We start from the raw sequence: 19700 nt of genomic DNA, 5'->3' as shown, positions 1-19700 counted from the left end.
CTTCTCCATGCAAACCAGGAAGCGACCTCTCCGGACAACAACTCTTTTAAAAAATCTCTGCAGCTGCGATTTCCTGGGTGACATGGACACCATTAGGTAGTTGAATGTGCATGCGTACTCCATCTATTTCCCTCCCACCCACCCACTCCCTCCACGTGGTCCCGGGCGCTAGCAACCCACGCTACACCACTGCCTACACAGCCAACCTCCCCCTTCCATTCCCTCCAAATAACTGGGTTTTTGGAGGGCATGTCCTTGGAGGAATTGAAGGCAGCAACTGGAAAAGTCTCGTTCCTGGGCCTGAAAACCACTTTGAGTTCACGCTCTGGGTTTCGCTTTCCGGCTCCTTCCTCCCAGAGGAAAAAAAGGACATTTGACTTCATACTTCCAACATAGTCTCTTCTCCTTTTCCCTCTCGCTCTGTGCCGTGATTCAAAATAAAAATGTCAGCCCTGTCTCCCACGTGGAGAGACACCAGCATAAGAAGTTTTGAGAATCCCTGAGCTAGGAAGAGGGTTGTGCTTGCCAGAGGGGGGGGGGGCACGGAGGGCAGAAGAGGGGTGCCAGAGGATTGCGGGACAGGGACAGGCACTTCCTCCCCACCCGCGTGAAAACACTCAGGCACACATTTCAGAGGCAAGGGCCCCCCTGCAGCAGAGTGGGTGCGGCGCCGGCGTGGACAGCAGCAGCCGTCTTGCGTGTGGCCTTGCGCAGCAGGGGGCTGTCAGGGTGGCGTTCCTGGAGGTGGCGCAAGTGGCTTTCCTGGCTGTCGGCCGTGGAGCCGCACTCCTCGCAGACGTACAGCTTGGCGCGGCGCTCTTTGTAGGCGTAGCTCTGCTGCACCCCGTGGATCTTCTTCAGGTGAGACTCCAGCGAGCAGCGCTGGGTGAAAGCCTTGTCGCAGAGGTCGCATTTGTAAGGGCGGACGCCTGCAAGGAGTGGGAAAGAAAAGTCCTTTTTTAGTGCACCGGTGGACCCAAAACACAGAGGCATTTGGGCGGGAGAAACAGTGCAATCGGAAAGTTTGAATGTGTTGTTTGAAACAATGAGATTATCAGAAAAAGAGTTAAACACTTTTTTTATAAAAAAAAAGTTAATTTTTATAAAAAAAAAGTTAATTAAAATCAATGACAAGCTAAAAACCAGATGGAAACACATGACAGCTCATACATGCCCGGACAGGCTTGCATATACAAAAACAATTTTAGCAGGTGCTGAAAAGGGCACAGGGAAGGTGCCTGTCTGATATCAATAGGCAGGGAGTTCCATAGTACAGGTGCTGGCACACTGAAAGACCTGTTTCTTACAACAGCAGAGTGTGCTCCATTTCAACTTTCCAAATGGTATTAAAGCACCTTCTTCTTAGCCCGGCACCCCCTCTCATTCGTCTTTGGGCAGGCAGATCAGTAACTGCTGCAAAAAGCAGAGCACTTTTACGTGTACACAGAAGGGCGTGGTACTTTTGCAGCTGCTACTGAACTAGGGCAGATCCATTAATGAATCACTGCTGCATAGTAGAGAAGAGTAAGCAACTCCATGGGGGCAAGACCTAGCGGAGCAGCTCTCTCCAGTAGGTCTTGCCCCTATAAGGCAGTTGCTGAGACTAAAGGTCCCCTCCGTCCTGCAGCTGCCTAAGTCTACGCCTCTCCAGAGTTTTCCCCAAGCAATCTGAGACTACGCCAGCATGCCTGACTTTGCTCCTCCCGTTTCACGCCTCCCCTGGTCCTGGGAGACCAGTGGGGAGAGGAGCTTGTCGCAGCAGGAGGGGGAGACACTCGTGCTTCTTCACCGGCCTGCCTCAACTCTGCTCTCAAGTAAGAGAGGAACGCAGCTCACCTGTGTGCGTCCGGACATGGCGCTTGAGGTCAAAGGTGTCGTTGAAGCCCTTGTTGCAATAGGGGCAGAGGTGGCGCTTCACCTGACTGTGACATTTCAAGTGGCGGTTCAGCATGCGCTGGTAGGAGAAGCCCTTCTTGCAGTAGGGGCAGGAGAACTGCTCCCCCGGGCAGTCGCCTTGCGTCACCTGCAGAGAAAAGATGATGGAAGAGGCTTCGTGAGACTCACTTGCACACATGGAGCCAGAGGGAGGCATGGGCAGCTGCCCGCAGATTGTGCAGATAAAATAGAATTCTACAGGATGGGGTATTAGTGTGTGAAAACAGTCAAGATCCAAGGATCCCCACGCATACTCCTCCAGATGGTGGAGATGTCAGGTGCCTTCCTGGAGCCCAGGAATCTTCACTTGGTCGCAAATGGCCGGAAGCCAGGTGCAAAATGCGCCTGGCGCCTGGCTAATTTCTAACAGACCCTTCCCACTAGCAGCTACCTGAAATCCCTTCAAATGTAGGACATCTCCCCCTCTTATCAGGTCATACCTTGATCTTGGGGTGCAAGAACCCCGGCTCTTCATCCTGATGCACCCCACTGGGGACCTGGGCTGTGCAATGGGGCTGGGCAGCCGTGTAGGTGGAGCTCCGTATCGTCATGTCCAAAGGCATCGGGTATGACGGCGGCTCGGCCACCGAAGGCTCCAGGTCCTTCCACAGGGCATAGCCGCCCAAGGAGACTGTGGGGTGGGAAAGGGAGTGGTCACTTCCACTGGCACAAGAACATAGAAACAGTCAGGCTGCATCCAGCCCAGCATTCACAGCAGATGCCCCAATAGGAAGCCTGCGGGCAGGACCTGGGTGCAACAGCCCCTCTCTCTGCTTGCCCTTCCCAGCTGCTGGCCTTCAGCTGAAATCTCCTGTCCTGTGACTCAATCCTGTTAAGTCAGACCTGCCCTCTGGGACAGCAGCAGGGAGCAAGTCTTTGACTCCACAGATGTGACACACCAGCAGTGGGGAACCTGTTGCACTCCAGATGTTGCTGGACCACAACTCACCCCAGCAAGTAGGGCTAAGGAGTAGGGATGGTGGAAGTTGTTGTGGTCCAAGAATCTTTGGAAGGGAAGATATTCCTCACTGCTGCAATAGGCCTTCAAGGATCTGAGAAGTGCCATGTTGTACCCCCTGGTCAAGGTTTCCCAAACTTGGGTCTCCATGGATTAAGGCAGAGGTTTTTAAACTGTGGTCACCAACTTGGTGTCCAGAAATCTCCAGCTAGTCACAGTTGGACCCACAGCAGTAGCAAAACTGGACCCACACCAGTAGCAAAATGCGCCTGGTGCCTGGCTAATTTCTAACCCGGCCCGAGGGGCATCAAGTCCAACCTCCTGCAATGCAGGGATCTCAACTAGAGCATCCATGGCATATTGCTGGACCATTGGCCAAGCTGGCTGGGACTGGTCGGAGACAGAGTCCAAGAACACCTGAAAGGGCTGCAGGTTCCCCACTCCATAGTTCCATTTAATTCAATGGGGATTATTCCCTGGTAAGGGGATACAGGATTACAATATGTGTTCACTTAATCCTTAAATCAGAGATGGGGAACCTGTGGCCCATGCCACCGCAACAACAACTCCCATTATCCCCCATTAATATTCTAAAGTATTTTAAATGTGTTTGTGGGAAGGAGGGTTACTGTTTTGTTGCTTCTGTTTTGACTATTTATTTGTGCTTTTTTCATGTGTTTTTATCTTGTGAACCGTCCTGAGATCTTTTGATGAAGGGTGGTATATATAAATCTAATAAAAATAAATAAAAATAATAAATAATGGACATTGGCCATGCTGGCTGGGGCCATTGTGAGCTGGACTCTTATGCAAAAGGCTTCCTGAACCCTGCCCTAAAACTAAGGCCATGTACACACTATATCTTTAAAACACATTTGAAGTACATCCTTTCCCTCAAAGAATTCTGGGTACTGTAGTTCCCCCGCCACACACACAGACAGAGTTACAATTCCCAGCCTTCCTTAACAAACTACAGTGGCCAGTGTTCTTTGATGGGGAATGAATGTGCTCTGAATGTGCTTTAAAGGTGTACATAGCCTAACTTTTAATTAAGTGGCTAATTAGGGAGTGGAGTAAGTGGATGCAATACTGAAAACACACGGAGACAGGAAGCGTAGAATAACACGTAACACCCATCTCCCCCCCTCCCCAAGGCGCTAGTCCTCATTACAGGAGCACAACTGAAAATGTCACGGGGTTCCCTTCTCCATCCCACCACCGCAACCGACCCCCTTCCCTTCCACTATCATCCTCACCACCCAGGGTCAGCTGTAACAGCAAGTAAACAGCTCAGAACCGGTTAACCGGGATGTTATTGGAAAGTCCAACCCAGCCCAGGTAGTTAATTAAGCGTTTCCGGGCCGGCGCCACAATTCCATCTCCTGTCACCTGCCTGGGGGGGAAGCGGGGTGGGAGGGCACATGTTGCAATCGCCCTCCAACCAACTGGAAGCACATCTTCCCGGCCTTCCCGTTCTTCTCGGCTCCGTTGGAAAGAGAAAGAACACCTCAGCGCTATGCAGCGGCCAAGTGGGAGTCACAAAAGGCTCAGGACACAACAAGCCAGGCTCAAAAGGCAACATGGAGGCAAAGGATGCCCAAACCCAAGCGCTCCTCACCGGGTCTGCAGAAAAGGGCTGATCAATGGCCAGCCAAAGGCTGATCAATAGCCAAAATGGGGCTGATCAACGATAATTACCGTATTTTTCGCTCTATAAGACGCACCAGACCAAAAGACGCCCCTAGTTTTTGGAGGAGGAAAACAAGAAAAAAAATATTCTGAATCTCAGAAGCCAGAACAGCAAGAGGGATCGCTGCGCAGTGAAAGCAGCAATCCCTCTTGCTGTTCTGGCTTCTGGGATAGCTGCGCAGCCTGCATTCGTTCCATAAGACGCACACACATTTCCCCTTACTTTTAGGAGGGAAAAAGTGAGTCTTATAGAGCAAAAAATACGGTATATTAAAAGGAAAAGAAACTTAAGCAAAGTTTCAGATACACCTTGCAGACTGGAGAACCCATTTGTACCAAACTTTTTAAAAAAGAAAAATCTCCGCACATTTTCTTTGAGCCACTTTCTTCGCACGGAAACAGTATTAAGTTTCATTTTGATTTATCCGTCAAGGAGCCCGGAGTGAACTGGCAAGCTATTTGAAGCCTGTCAAATTTGTCAGGGTGTTCCTCCTCCCCCCCACCCCTTCTTTAATTAAAAAGAGTTTGATGAAACTGTTTTGTTCCAAAGCAGTTGCAATTTGAAAGGAGGGTCTGGAACTTAAATATCCCTGGAAAGTCACATCTCTTCCTTCCCACCCACCCCCTATATTAATTGCAGATACAGTGGTACCTCGGGTTACAGACGCTTCAGGTTACAGACTCCACTAACCCAGAAATAGTACCTCGGGTTAAGAACTTTGCTTCAGGATGAGAACAGAAATCATGCTCCGGCAGCACGGTAGCAGCAGGAGGCCCCATTAGCTAAAGTGGTGCTTCTGGTTAAGAACAGTTTCAGGTTAAGAATGGACCTCCAGAACGAATTAAGTACTTAACCCGAGGTACCACTGTATTTGTGTCAGGGCTGGCTGCAGTTACTCAGCACCTCTGCACGTGCTCAGAGGCATTGTACCACCTGGCACGTTCCAGAGCTGAACCAAGGTTCCAACTGAGCCGCAATCAAAGCTGCTATTTTTCAAAGTTCCACAAAAAGGAGAGAAGTGTGGTCACGAATGGAGGCGGGGGGGGGGGGGTTGAAGCAAGGCAGAGAGGCCAGAGGGTTAGACTGGGACCTGAGACCAGGGTTCAAATCCTTGCTCAGCCGTGAAACTCACTGGGTGACCTTGAGCCATTCACTGTCTCTCAGCCTAACCTCCCTCACAGGGTTGTTGTGAGGACAAAACAGAGAGGGGGAGAACTGTGTATGTCATCCAGGGGTGCCAACTTGAATAAAATATTGGGGGGGGGGGAGGTAAGCCCCACCCTGCACCGATCAGAAGATGCAGTGCACACACACCATTTGAATGGCAATGCCCATCAACTGGGGGGGGGGGAGCAGCCTCCTCAAATATTTTTTCGGGGGGGGGGCAAAGGGACCTCAGCTCAACGCCACATTGAGCTCTTTGGAGAAAAGGTGGGATATGAAAAGAATAGTAAAATAAAATAACCATCCTCTCCAGATCCTCCGCTTTCTTTAAAAAAAAAGTAATTTCTTAGTGTCTCTGAGCAGGTACAGAGTGCTTCTTTCGCAGAACCCCCCAATATGCACAACTAGAACAATTAGTTATAGCAGGGGTGTCAAACTCAAATTCATCGGGGGCCGCATCAGCAGTTTGGTCACCCTCAAAGGGCCGGTTGTATCTGTAGGACTTTATCAAAGTTATTTTTCCTTAGGCACTGGTGTGTGTTGTCTTGAACCTATACACTATTTAATATACCTATTCCAGTACGATTTTAAATAAGAATAGAAGAAGAAATAATAATGATTTTTTAAAAAGATGACGAGATGGGCTTCCAGGCAGACTGGAGCTCCAACGGGGAGGAGACAGGAGCCTGTCCCAACAGAGCAGAGCAGAAGCAAATGTTGCCTCCCCCCGCCCTGCCGCCGCACTCAGAAGCCGGAGGATACGGAGCTGCAGTTTGGACAGCAGCAGTTTCTTCCTTGCAAGGGAGCCCCAGCCGCACTGCGGGCACGGGTGGCCAGGATATCCTGCTGGGGCCCCGAGCTGCTGCAGTTGCTCCCGGGGAGGAGGCTATCCGCCAAGTTCTCCGGCCTGGAGAAAGCCGATGTGTTGGCGTGGGGAGGGGGGTGGTGTTTCGTAGCCAGGCTTCCGCAGCCAAGTTGCTGGCAGGCTCCCACTTTGCTCCAGCCGCCCAGATGACGGCGTGGTCCTCTTCAAGGTGGGAGGCGCCCCTGCTTTGCGGTGTGGCAAACCCCCGCCGCCTGCGCCCCCGGCCATCTCCTCACCAGCTGCAGCGCCGCAGTGGCCTCTTTTTGGGGGCCCGAGCGAGTGAGTGAGCGGCGTCCCAAGCGTGGCTCTCGCTCCCTGCCCTCACTGCCAGCCTCCACGGCTCTGGGACTCCAAAAGTTGCCTCGCGCGCGACCCGCCCCCTCGAGCAGCTGCGCCTGGGAGGCTCCGAGGGGCAGAAAGCCTCTTTGCCCGGCCGGCGACGCAGGTGAAAGTTGTGAGACCAGCTGGTAGGCAGCGCCGACGGGGCGCGTCGGCTGGAGCCCTGTCTGCAAGCAGGCAGGGAAGGCTGTTCGCGTGGGTCACTTTTTAGAAAGGCAGAGAGCCTCCGCCGGAGTGCGGACCCTAAAATCTGGGTCGGGACCGGTAAAAAGGACGAGAAGCTCGCTTCCTCGCCCTTGATGCCACGGGCCATATGATGAGGTCTGGCGGGCCGGATTCGGCCCGCGGGCCTTGTGTTTGACACCCGTGAGTTATAGCATCTTGCTGCTGTGACTAGCAAAGTACCCAGCGTTATGAAAAGGGGACTGTGTGACTGGGACACATTGGTCTCCCCTGTGGGAACAGCAGCAGGAAGGGCCAAGGCACCCAATGCCAGCGGTGGAAGGTAGTTTTTTTTTAACCTCATCGTCACAGCGTCCTGCCTGACAGCTCATTAAATTAGCACCCTTTCCCCAACTTGGTGCCCCTCCAGGTGTTTGGGGCTCCTTACACTCATCACCCTCTCCCCCACGCAGAATGCCTGCTCTATTCAGTGGCCCGCCAGATCTTGCCAGGACTACAGCTCCCATCATTCCTGACCACTGGCTATGCTAGCTGGGGCTGATGGGAGTTGGAGTCCAGCCACATCTGGCAGGCCAGAGGCTCTCCAGCCTGGCACTGTAGGGGGGGAAGTGGCACAGGGCCTTCTTGGTAGTGGCCCCCAGCCCGGGGAATGCCCTCCCATCAGATGTCAGAGAGAACTATATAACCTTAAGACATCTGAAGGCAGCCCTGTATAAGAAAGCTTTTTAACATGCAATGTTTTACAGACCCACCAAGTGCCCCTATTTTCCAGGGAGGTCCCTGATTTAGAACACGTCCCGGTTTCTTATTTGACCCCGGAATGTTCCACTTTTCCTCAGGATGCCCCTATTTTCATTGGAGAAATGCTGGAGGGTATGGAGTGATCTGACCACTGAGCCATCTGAACGCAATCATATGTAGGGAATTTTTTTAATGTTTCATATTTTATTATGTTTTTATACAGTGCTTTTTTCTGGGGGGACGCAGGGGTAGGCATACCCCAAAATATTTTGTGAACCCAAGTCTGGCCTCATTGAGGGGCAATATTTCAATATGAGTAGGAAAATGAGAGTACCCTTAAAAATGTTTTTAGAAAAAAAACACTGTTTTTATTTATGTCGAAGCTGCTCAGAGTGGCTGGGCCAGCCCAGTAAGATGTGTGGGTTATAAATGGTAAAATTATCATTATGGAATGGGACGTCCCTATTTTTATCAGAGAAATGTTGATTATGTTTTTATAAATGTTGATTATGTTTTTATATATGTTGGAAGCCGCCCAGAGTGGTTGGGGTAACCCAGTCAGATGGGTGGGGTATAAATACTAAATTATTATTAATTATTATTATTATTATTATTATCATTAGCTGTAATTGGGGAGGGGGCTAGATCAAATATCCTCATCACTGGTGGCCCAGTAACTTTCCCCAGCCCTAGACCTTAATCTGCATAGCTCCGCCCCAGGTTCACTTTCTTGGTCACACTAGTATGTGACACAATTACAGGAGAGTGGGATGGAGCATCAGAATGTGGGACTTAGAGAAGGCACAGTGTGGCTGTTTGTAGAGAAGCAGAGGCACAAACACAGGCCTCTGCCCCAGAGAGCTTGCAATCAAGATCAGGAAGGAGGAAACTGAACAACCTGCGGCTGTGGTGAGATTCGAACTCCGCAACGGCTGATGGCGGTTGTTCTCCAACAACCTCTGAAGGAAGGCTACAGACCACCCTCAAGAGAGGGAGTGACCCCACCCAAGCTACCTCAAAAGAGGAAGTGGGGGGAGAGGCAGTATGGCCTAGTGGTTAGACTGTCAGACTAGGACCCCAAAGATTGAGTTCCAGTGCCTACTTAGCCATGAAGCACACAACTTCCTCTCAACCTCACAGGGAGAGGAAAGATATTTTATTTTCATGGTGGAGGTTTCAAGGTGGTGTGCATGGCTGTCCCCCAGTTTATTCACACAACACCCCTGTGAGGTAGGTTAGGCTGAAAGACAGCAACTGGCCCAAGGTCACCTCAGCAAGTGTCATGGCTGAGTGGGGATTCGAACCCTGGTCTCTCAGGTCCTAGGCCAAAACTCTAATCACCCCCATACTACATCATGTGCACTAGTTTGAGCTCCTTGTAGAGAAGGCAGGATATTCAGGATATAGCAAAGTAATGGTGTGTCTCAGCCTCAATTTCCCTCCTGTTATCTTTAACCCAGACTCCCCGCGGAAACACTTTGCTATGAACTAATACAGCTCGTAGACAGATGAAAGGCAGGCTGTTTTCCTTTTGGTCCTCAGCAGAGGACCAGCAGGAACCAGTGGAATTCTTTTCCCCGTGTCAGCACATTGGAATCTATTGAGGAAACCAGGAGCAGGCTTCCAGCGTGATTAATTAAAAGCTAATTACAGACTCTCAAGTCAGGCCCTGTGATGCTTGCCAAGACAGACAGGGAGGTTTACGAGCAGAGCGCCAGGCGTCCGCCTAATTCCTTTGGGCTCCCCCTCCATCACCAAGCCAGGTGCCACCACCCCGCTCTCTTCATGACCACCCTACTGCTCTCTGTGGCCTCATAGCCCCGATGGCCAAATGGAACCTCCAAAGTCAGGGGCAGTCTACCACTGAATACCAGTCACCAGGAGCTGGCCACTGGAGGCTAGGCCAGATGGGCTTTTGGCTTGATCTGGCAGCTGTCAAGCTCTTCTTATGTTCCGTTGGTAGAGCACGAGATTCTTAATCTCAAGGTTGTGGGTTCGAAAGATTCCTGCATTGCAGGGGTTGGACAAGATGACCCTCGTCATCCCTGCCAATGCTATGATTCTGTCTCTTGCACACCTCAAGTTTCTCCCACTACCCCATACAGTGTACAGTGGTACCTCAGGTTACATACGTTTCAGATTACATACACTTCAGGTTACAGACTCCACTAACCCAGAAATAGTACCTCGGGTTAAGAACTTTGCTTCAGGATGAGAACAGAAATCATGCTCCGGCGATGCGGCGGCAGCAGAAGGCCCCATTGGCTAAAGTGGTGCTTCAGGTTAAGAACAGTTTCAGGTTAAGAACAGACCTCCAGAATGAATTAAGTACTTAACCCGAGGTACCACTGTATATGCACCTGCCAACAGAGGATCATGCAGCATGCATCTCATCAAAGCGAAGTGTGAGTTGCAAAACCTATGCCACAAGTAGTGCCATTAGGGGGAGAAGCCAAGGTCCCCACTCGGTAGAATGACCAGGAATGCCCCCCCCAAAAAAACCCCACACAGAAGGGCTGGCTTGCCACATTCCAAAGTCAGTCAAGGAACACACAATACTGTCTTAAGATGGGGCACCCTCCCCATGTAACCAGACTGTAAAATTACTTAACCACACCACTGTATTGCTGTAATAAATGTGCTTGTTTTTGAAGATGTCACAAGACTGCTGTTACCACAGACTAAAGCTGTGCACACACCATATGTTTAAAGCACACGTACTGCAGAGACTCCTGGGAACTGTAGTTTACCCCCCACAAAACTACAGTTCCCAGCAGCCTTAACAAGCTAGCGTTCCCAGGATATGCTTTAAATATATGGTGTGTACACACAGTCTGGCAGAGCTACCCTTACGGAAATGATCTCATACAGTAATGTGGTTGCGTCAAGTTCAGGGTTCTTCTATTAACTTACAAACTTGGGTCCAGGATAACCTCAGGACCACCTGATCCCTTAGCCTCCTGCCCAATCAATGAGATCTTCTTGTGGCGTTTCTGTTTGTGGTCTCAGATGAGAAGCTCATCGTATCCACCAGGAACGGAGCATTCAGTTCTGTGGACCCAGTTCTGTGGAATTCCCTCCCTCCTGAGATGTGCTTGACTAAGACCTTTCCACTTCAAAGAGCATTTCAAGCAAGTTGTACTACGCCTGTTTATGACTCCCCCGCCCCCACAATCTTGTCTGTAGTTTTCGTTTTCAACACAGCATTACCTGATCGATTGTTTTATTGGTGGTAACACTCTGTGATGAAAAGTGGCCTATAATTATTGGAAGTAAAATGAAGTGACAAGCATGTAGCAGCATTCTTTCACCTTGGGTGCAACCTGCACGTTGCTGGACTACAACTCCCACCATCCCTAACCGTTGGCTAAGCTGGCTGTGGTTGATGGGAGTTGTAGTCCAACAGAAACTGGGGGACCAAGGCCATAAAACACTGGTCTAGGGCGCAAGGGCAGAGTAATTAGAGGGGAAAGTCAAGATGCAGTTTTTTCCTCTCTGTTGCTTGCTCCCTGAAGGGAAGTGACACCCAGTAGTTACTGCACTAACTATCGTTCTGGACCCTGTATTAAGGAAAGGAGTAGGGCCTAGCAGTTAGGGCAAGAGGCTGTAATCCAGAACTCACTCGCAGGGTTTTATTCTGTTGCAGAATGGTGAGCGGTGGAGATGCTGTGAAGCAAGAGTTAGGCAAAGGTTTCTGGTGTATGTTAGTGGGAGGACTATCATGGGCATAGCCAGGGGTGAATGGGGGGGGGGGTCAGCTGCCCTCGCCCCAAATCCAGTAAATAAAAATGTACTTACCGTAACTAACAGTTCTGTTCTGCTCTCCCCCAACATAGTCATAAATCCTAGCTACACCCATGAGAGTTACTTATTTATTAAATATGTTATACTTTTGCATACAACTTCAAACTCCTGCAGTCTCTCTCTCTCTCTCTCTTTCTAAAGCAAGGGCTGTATTCAAATAAGTCCTATTCGGAATAGGCCCATAGAAATCAATGGCCATGACTACAATACCTTGAAGTCCGTTGGTTTCAGTGGGTTTACTCCAAGCAGGACTCAGTTCAGGGCCGGATTTAGGTTTGATGAGGCCCTAAGCTACTGAAGGTAATGGGGCCCTTTATATGTCCAGCTGTCCTTTGTCAACAACAAATCGTCACTGTTTTGTGTGTTGAATATGTGCTATATGGTAATTTATGGACCTAATAGGTATCTAAAGCCATTTGCACATAACAAAATATGTATTTTATCAAAGTGATTGTTGAACTGAAATACAATTAATAAGTATATTAATAGTGAAATAATTATGAAGCTCTAACATAAAATGATTGGGGGCCCATTACTTACAACATAGGAGCCTACACAACATAAAACTCTGTTGCTGTAAGTAGGTTTTATTTTATTTGTCTTTTTTATCTTATATTTTGGGGGTTTTTTTCTTTTTGGAAAGGGTTTTTTTCTTTAATTTTTTGGGGGTCCCCAAGTGAGTGGGTGCCTAATCTATAGCTTGTTTAGTTTATACGTAAATCCGGCACTTGACTCAGTTGGATACAGCCCTAGGCTGCCCAATTAGTCGTCTATGTTTATTATTATTATTATTATTATTATTATTATTATTAATGGTGAAAATATTGCAGAAACTCAAATGTTTATGCCTTTTAAAAAATTCAGACCGTTTAACCCCAAGTCAGCCCAAACTCCTCCGGACGGTGCTGGCAGAAACACTGACACCTCAGTCAGTAGCACGAAGCGAGGCTTTAACTAACTTCTAAATTTGCTTGTTTGCATTTGTTTAATTAGCGTGGGAGCAGCGAGAGCGGCGTCCGCAGCGCCCAATCCCATTTTAGGAAAGGCGCCGCCGCTACCCTTTGCGCCTCGATCTTCCCCGCCAACCAACCAGCCCCTTCGCCGGCGTGTTTAAACGCCGCACGCTCTGCTTCAGCGGAGCCTTGTCGCGCATAACTGCCCTTTCCCAGCATTCTCAGGCGAGCGGCAGGTCTGGATGGCCCGGCGCGCCGCGCAGGTGCGATCCGCGCCGAGGAAAGGTCTGTGTGGGAGTCGCCTTGAGTAAGGCAGCGATTCCCTTGTTTTGCCTGGAGGTGATTCATGGGGAACGGAGTTATGATCTCCTCCTGCTCCTCCTCCTCCCCCTCACCCACCGCGCTCCCCCTTCCTCCCAGTTTCCCCTCAGACACCCCCCCCTCCTTCCTCCAGGAAACGAAGTGGGTGGGGATCGGAGCCTCTCCGGAATGCCCCGGAGCCCCGAATGAGCCCGTAAGTTTGCCCTCCAACGATGGTGGCCGTTATGCGCCACCTGGTTCCGTCCTCCCCTTTCCTCCCCCCCACTCCGGAGGCATTTTCATCTCTAAACCAATTTTCTTTTTTTAAAAAAATCAAATAATAAATAAATTTTAAAACTCGCTCGAAAGCAGAGGTTTTTTAATTCTAAAGCCGCGGCGGCCGTTGTTTCGCCGCACTCCAGATCCCTCTCCTCCAAGACTCACCTGGGACGTAAATCTCGCCTCTTTCTTCATCGGGAAGTTCGCTCCAATTCCTCTTGCCTGTAGAAACGCAAGTTTTCTTCACGAGGAAAGCTCTGGGCATCTTTAAATTGTTTTGGTGAGCGCTTAAAAAATTTAAAAAATAAATAAACCCCCGCTACTCCCAAAAAATGGCCTCTTTTCCTTACTCCTGGCCCACTTCCTCTTCCCCCGCTACTTCAAGACAAAACAAAGCAAAAAAAAAAAAAAAAAAGGCCCTATTAGTTTTCGTTATTAACGGGCGCCCATGGAACGTTCAGACAAAAAAAGTTTCCCGACGTTCCGCGGATGGAACGTTCAGAAAGACAAAAAAAAGTTTCCCGGCGTTCTACGGATGGAACGCCCGCGCGCCGAACGTTCCAAAGCCGCTCGGTTTCGCCCGTCCCCGCGAGCCGGTTCGTCTTTGGCGCGCCGGGCTGAACTCGGAGGGTCAAGGTACAGCGAGCAAGGTGGGAGGGAGCCGGCGAGGCGGGCAGGTTAAGTCCCTCGCACTTCGCCGTCTCTTTTCCACCTCCACCTCGTCTGGGCAGCGGCTAGTTGCGCGCTCGCGGGGGGGGGGGGGGGGAGATGCTTTTTCCTCCACCCCAACGAGACGCGAGTTCGGCTGTTTGCGCCAGGAGAATGAGAGACTCCAGCAAAACTCGTCCCTCTCCTTGCCTCTAATTAGATCAGATGTTTGGGGGTGTGGTGGGGATGGCGCATGCGTTTGGAAATAACGGTGTCCTTACCTTTTGTTACCTGGCTGCCAAACCGGTTTGAGAGGGGGAAGGAGGGGGCGGGTGCTTAAAGCACCCACGATTTTCCAGGATGGCGCCTGGGTTTGGCTGTTGTTCCCCCACGCACACATTTCTTTTTCTTTTTTTGGAGGGTGGGGCAATTCGGTTTTTTACGTTCCCCTCGGACTTTTCTTCCTAAATTGGGGGGAGCAATTGTCCCCCCTGCCCCTCCCATGAACCCATATCCTATAATCCAGATATTTTGTATTGTACATTAGTATAAATGTTCTTGTTTTAATTGTTTTTGTCTGTTGCACTAAGTCACTTTCAGACTTTTTTTGGTAGCTAACTAACTAACTAAACAAGCAAACAAACCCAGATTCTCTGTTTTCACCTAAAAAAGAAAAAAGGAGTAAGGCCACCATACATTTAAGGCACATAGCTCTCTGCAGAGAATCCTGGAAGCTGTAGTTTCTTAAGGGCGCTGGGAACTGTAGCTCTGTGAGAGGGTATATTACAGTTCCCATGGTTCTTTGGGGGAAGCCATGTGCCTGCCTTTTTGGGGGGGCGGCATTTGTAGAACCTGAGATGTGAGATAAAGTGTGCAAGCACTAGTCCCCTAATTTGCTGGAAAACCAGGCTACACCACCACCAGGAAAAATCCCTGTTAATTTAGGAATGAACGGAAACAAAAGGTGAGGTTTGCTTGTGCGGAGGGGGAAATCATGCATATGACCAGGCTGTGCTGTCTTATCAATATTCTCCCCTCCAGCCCCACCCAAAGAAAAGAGGAAGCAACCAAGGGATTTGGAGAAGGGGCCTTGATGGAGAAAAAGGCTGGGAGTGGGGCAGGGCTGCATTCTCCCCAGCCCCCTTTCCTCGCTACCTGGAATGGGAAACTTCAGTAAACACGGAGAACAAAGCTCAGTCAAACAATTGAAGGGGGTGGGTGGGAGGGAGAGAGTTCAGATGCACTGATCCCAAGCAAAGGCCATGGGAGGGGTGGAATTTGGGATCGGTGGGGTCTGTTTCAAGGGGGAATCAAATGAGACTTTTGAAATAATCAAGGGTTGAGTCAGTGCTTTCCCATTATGTTATGCCCCCCCCCCATGGATTAAGTGGCACTGTAAGTGTCTGGATCACTCCCTCCCCATCCTCTTTGTGCCCTCACCTCCTTGGCTGGGCACTGAATAGTTAGGCCAGTGGTTTTCAACCAGTGTGCCAGGGCCCCCTGGGGTTCCTTTCTGGGGTGCCTTGGGCAACACTGGCCCCTGTCCCTCTTTCCTTCCCTCCCACCTCTGATGCCCTCTCACGTCTCTGCCTCCCAAAGGCTTGCACAGCTGTTTGTTGCAGTTTTCCAGGTGAGTGGTGCCTCTCGGGCTGGGCAGGGGGTGGGGAGCCCTGGACTCAAAAAGGTTGAAAACCTCTGAGTTAGGCAATCTAGCGCCCTCCAGGCATTCAGGACCAAATCCAATCAGCCCAGCCCAGCTGTGGGAGACGAATCCGGAGGGTGTGAGACTGGAGAAGGCTCTGAAACAATAGCATCAGTGGCAAACACAGGGCCTGAAAAATCACTGAAGTCGAGTACATTTGATGAGTTTCTTATTCTTGGGGTTTTTTGTTTTGGCTACTGCTTCCTCTGAGACTAAACTTTCCCAAGTCCAGTTCGGCAGTCTCAAAAAGAAAATCTTCCGTCACAGACCTGTTTGTGCCACGTTAGGAAGTAACTGTGCGAGCCTAACACTGTGTCTACTTGGGTGTCAGTCCTATTTAGTCACATTGACACCGTACATTCAAAGCGTTCCTATACCTCGTTAACAGTCACGACCTCCCCCCAAAGAATCCTGTTAACAGTGCTAATAGTTGAACCCCTCACAGAGCTACAATTCCCAGCACCCTTAACAAGCTACAGTTCCCAGAATATATATATATATATATATATATTTGCTTTCGTATATATATATATGGGGAATCTGTGGCTATTAAAGTGGTATAAGATTGCTCTAAATATGCAGGATGGAGGTGACCAAAATGCCTAGGAATCTTCCTTCTGAGTAAGCATGCATCGAATCAGGATGCAAGGCTTTCCAAAATGGGTGCATTGGCCCAGGGTGTTGGGTTTTTTTGTGTTTCTTCACAGCAAACCGATTACATTGTATACAATTGTTGGAGGTAACTCTGTATTCCTTGAGACTGGCTACCTTGAATGCTGGAATGAAGTTATATGGTTTTAGCAGAAATGTTATAAAGAATTAAGTAAAAACTGATTGTTAATGGGCCAAAGTGGAAAATATAAAGTGTTAAGATAAAGTATAGAACAAAAATCGAGAAAGATGGAAAGGATTTGCTGAAATAGCTAATTGAACTAGAATACAAAAAGGGAGGTGTGAGGAGGTCGATGAAACAAGTAAATGAAAGGTAAAGATATGGAAATATGGGATGTGTTTTTAAATGTTTTTGTTTTTCTAGCTGTTTTGATGAATTTTTTTATTTTTTTATTTTTTATTTTTGATGTATTGTTTGTCAAAAAAATTTATTGTCTCTTTTTTCCTTTTTTCTCTGTAACTATTAAATTTCTAATAAATATTACTTAAAAAAAAGAGAGAGAGACTGGCTACCTTGGCCATCCTCATTTTGAATAACGTTTCCTCGCCTTTTGTCATTGCTGTTGTTAATTGTTGGACCCCAAGTGTGCTGCAGCCTTACTGGGAAGTAATAAAAGTCCTGTGACATTGAAACAAGGTTTCTCTTCACACTTGGAATTCTGTGCTGTGGACGGTTCTGGGAAAGGTTTGGAAAAGGGCAACATCAAGGAGGTGGTGGTGAGCAACTCCCCCTGCGAGGAAAAGTTACGACGTTTTGGGTGGGCGAAGCAAGTGGGGTGCAGAATGTATCATGGTTTGGGGGAAAGTGGCTAGAGTGCTGTTTTGCTTCCTTACGTAAAACTAGAACTCCAATGGAGTGGACTGTTGGGAGATTTGGGACAGAGAAAAATGACTTTTTCACACAGGGGACAGGTGAATTGCAGACAGATCCACCCCATACATTCATTCAAAGCACATGACTTCTGCCAAAGAATCCTGGGAACTCGTGAAGGGTGCTGGGAATTGTAGTGTGGTGGGTGGGAACTACAGTTCCCACGATTCTTTTTTTGTGGGGGGGGGTCATGTGCATGGATGTGCTTTAAATGTGCGGTGTGGATCTGCTGGTGGCATTTGCTCACACAGTGATGGCCACTGACTTGGGTGGCATTAAAAGAAGATTGGACAAATTGGTGGGCGATAAAACTGTCGGTGGCTACCGGCCACAGTGGCTAAGTTTGCCCTTCACTGTTGGAGGCTGTTTGCCTCTGTATCCCGAGCCTGAAGATCAGGGGTCAGCAATTTTTTTCAGCAGGGGGCCGGTCCACTGTCCCTCTGACCTTGTGGGGGGGCCAGACTATATTGGGGGGGGGATGAATGAATTCCTATGCCCCACAAATAACCCAGAGATGGATTTTAAATAAAAGGGCACATTCTACTCATGTAAAAACACGCTGATTCCCAGACTGTCTGCGGGCTGGATTGAGAAGGCGATTGAGCCGGATCCAGCCCCCGGGCCTTCGTTTGCCTACCCGTGCTGAAGACTGTAACCTTTCCTCATGGGGGAGTTGCTTGATAGCAGTCAGGCAGCTCTAAGTGGGGTTCTTCCTGCAGTAGCAACACCTTGACAGATCCCCCCCCCACAGTCTCCCCTTGATCCAGCTGCATACAGGCACCTACAGATGTGGTTCTGTGTTGATCTCCCAGCCCCTTACTTTCAGCCTCAGGGGTGGGGTTTGCTTGCCAGGTAAGGCTAGGTTGGGGGCCCTTTGGGCAGTGCTAGCTGTCTGTCACCCTTGGAGCCAAAATTTAATTTCTCAGGATTCAACACTTTAGAAAGTCTTTTCTCTGTGTCCCAGAACCCATTCCTCCTCATCTCAAGGTGGTTAGCTCAGCTGGTTAGAGCATGATCCTCATAACACCAAGGTCACAGATTCGATTCCCCACAAGGGGCAGCTGCTTATTCCTACATTGCAAGGGGCTGGACTAGATGATCCTTGGGGTCCCTTCCAACTCTGATTCTGTGAATCTTTGTGATGGCGACAGAAAAGCACTCTGCCCATGATCTGGGGCATGTTATTCTTTATTAGTATTCTGCATGTTTCAGCACATAAGCTCCAAGACAGGGTTTGGGAGGTTGTGCTAGTGATGTAAACCCAGCTCTGAGCTGGGAAGTCCTGAGTTCAAATCTTGCCACAGCCGCAACTTTCACGAGACGACCTTATTTATAGATTGCATCTATGTCCTCCACCTTTCCTCCAAGGCAGCTTTATCTATATTTTTCATGAAATTTATACACTGCCAGATTGTAAAGGGGGGGGGTAACCTCAAAAGCTTTTTGCAAAAAGGTAAAACAATAAAATCAAGGAAAACTGACAGCCTTACCTTTATAAGACATATGAAAGTTAAAATGCTAAAACAGATTAAAATGCAGGATGCAGCCTGAGGAGAATTGCTTGTCCAGTCTCATGGTGGGTGGAATTAAAACATCCCTTGAGACAGCTCCCTGGATGTGCCATGCTCTTGTTCCAGTGCCTAATGCAGCTGTTTTTGGACTACAGTTCCCATTATCCCTGACCATTTAGTCCTGCTGGCTAGGGACGATGGGAGTTGTAGTCCAAAAAACAGTTGGAGACCCAAGTTTGGGAAACACTGCTTTATAGAAGGGAGCCCAAGGGTCATCTAGTCCAACCTGCTGCAACACACTTCACTTCAGTGTGTGGGAGGCTGTTCTTCTCCAGGTTGCCCCCCCCCCGCCCATGCCCACCCCAAAGTCCTCTCTGCGACAGCACCTCTGCTTACTAAGTGCATTATTCCCTCCTTAGGACAGCAACATGCAAGGGGTGGGGAGCGCAGTGGCTGCTTCGCTCTGTCTTTCAGGTAGGGGTGGTTTTTTGGTGCGATTTTGGATGGTGTTCAGCTCACACGTGAGCTTCCCAGAAGCTTCTGGCGGAGCCCCACCAGGGACGATAAACATTGGACTACACGTCCGCTTTAGTCTCGTCCAGCCACTCTTGATGTTCCTTCCAGCTGTTGCGATTTCGCAAGAGATGGTGACTGGCTGTTCCTGCTGCTTGCTCTGAGCGCCGCTGCTTGTGTTGCTGTTTGCTGAAGTCTTTTGTTATCCATCCCTCGGAAAGAGAGAGAGGAGGCCACTGATTTTTCTGGAAGGGTGGGGGGACCCAGGGTCAAAACTAGGTTTTATTCCACCCGGGTCAAAGGCCCAGTTTGACACACACACAGAGACACCCAGTGCACACTTTCCTACACACATACACAGGCTGGGAGCCTCAATGGGCAAAAAACCCACGGCAAAAAACTCAGCTAGCCCCTTTCCTCCCCCCCCCCCCAACTGATGCACTGGGCAACCTGTGTGTGTGTTTTTTCTTCTCTCTCCCTCTCCCCCCTTCACTCCCAGCCTCCCCACCCATGGGCGTAGCCAGGATTTTAGTTGGGGGGGGGGAAGGACTTTTGCTAGGGGGGTTAGAACC

At 49.4% G+C, this 19700-nt stretch overlaps 1 protein-coding gene across 1 annotated transcript; it reads right to left on the bottom strand.

Annotated features, from left to right (window-relative positions):
* Positions 1–147: 147 nt before the first annotated feature.
* On the bottom strand, positions 148–13960 carry OVOL1 (ovo like transcriptional repressor 1). The gene is made up of 4 exons (XM_083417120.1): positions 13377–13960; positions 2376–2566; positions 1837–2023; positions 148–929 (listed from the first exon to the last, which is right to left on the bottom strand). Exons 1-4 carry the CDS (start codon positions 13474–13476, stop codon positions 631–633), a joined length of 777 nt encoding a protein of 258 aa, XP_083273246.1. The 5' UTR covers positions 13477–13960; the 3' UTR covers positions 148–630.
* Positions 13961–19700: the final 5740 nt, after the last annotated feature.

This window comes from Podarcis tiliguerta (genome assembly GCF_965153285.1).
Source record: "Podarcis tiliguerta genome assembly, chromosome: 16".
Taxonomy (NCBI): Eukaryota; Metazoa; Chordata; class Lepidosauria; order Squamata; family Lacertidae; genus Podarcis; species Podarcis tiliguerta.
This window is presented reverse-complemented; position numbering and strand designations above follow the sequence as displayed.

Coding starts and splice junctions, on each gene's coding strand:
- OVOL1 (XM_083417120.1), bottom strand. CDS start 13,476: ATGCCCAGAGCTTTCCTCGTGAAGAAAACTTGCGTTTCTACAGGCAAG. Junction 2,024..2,375: donor TCTTGCACCCCAAGATCAAG/GTATGACCTGAT, acceptor TTTTCTCTGCAG/GTGACGCAAGGCGACTGCCC. Junction 930..1,836: donor CCATGTCCGGACGCACACAG/GTGAGCTGCGTT, acceptor CACTCCTTGCAG/GCGTCCGCCCTTACAAATGC.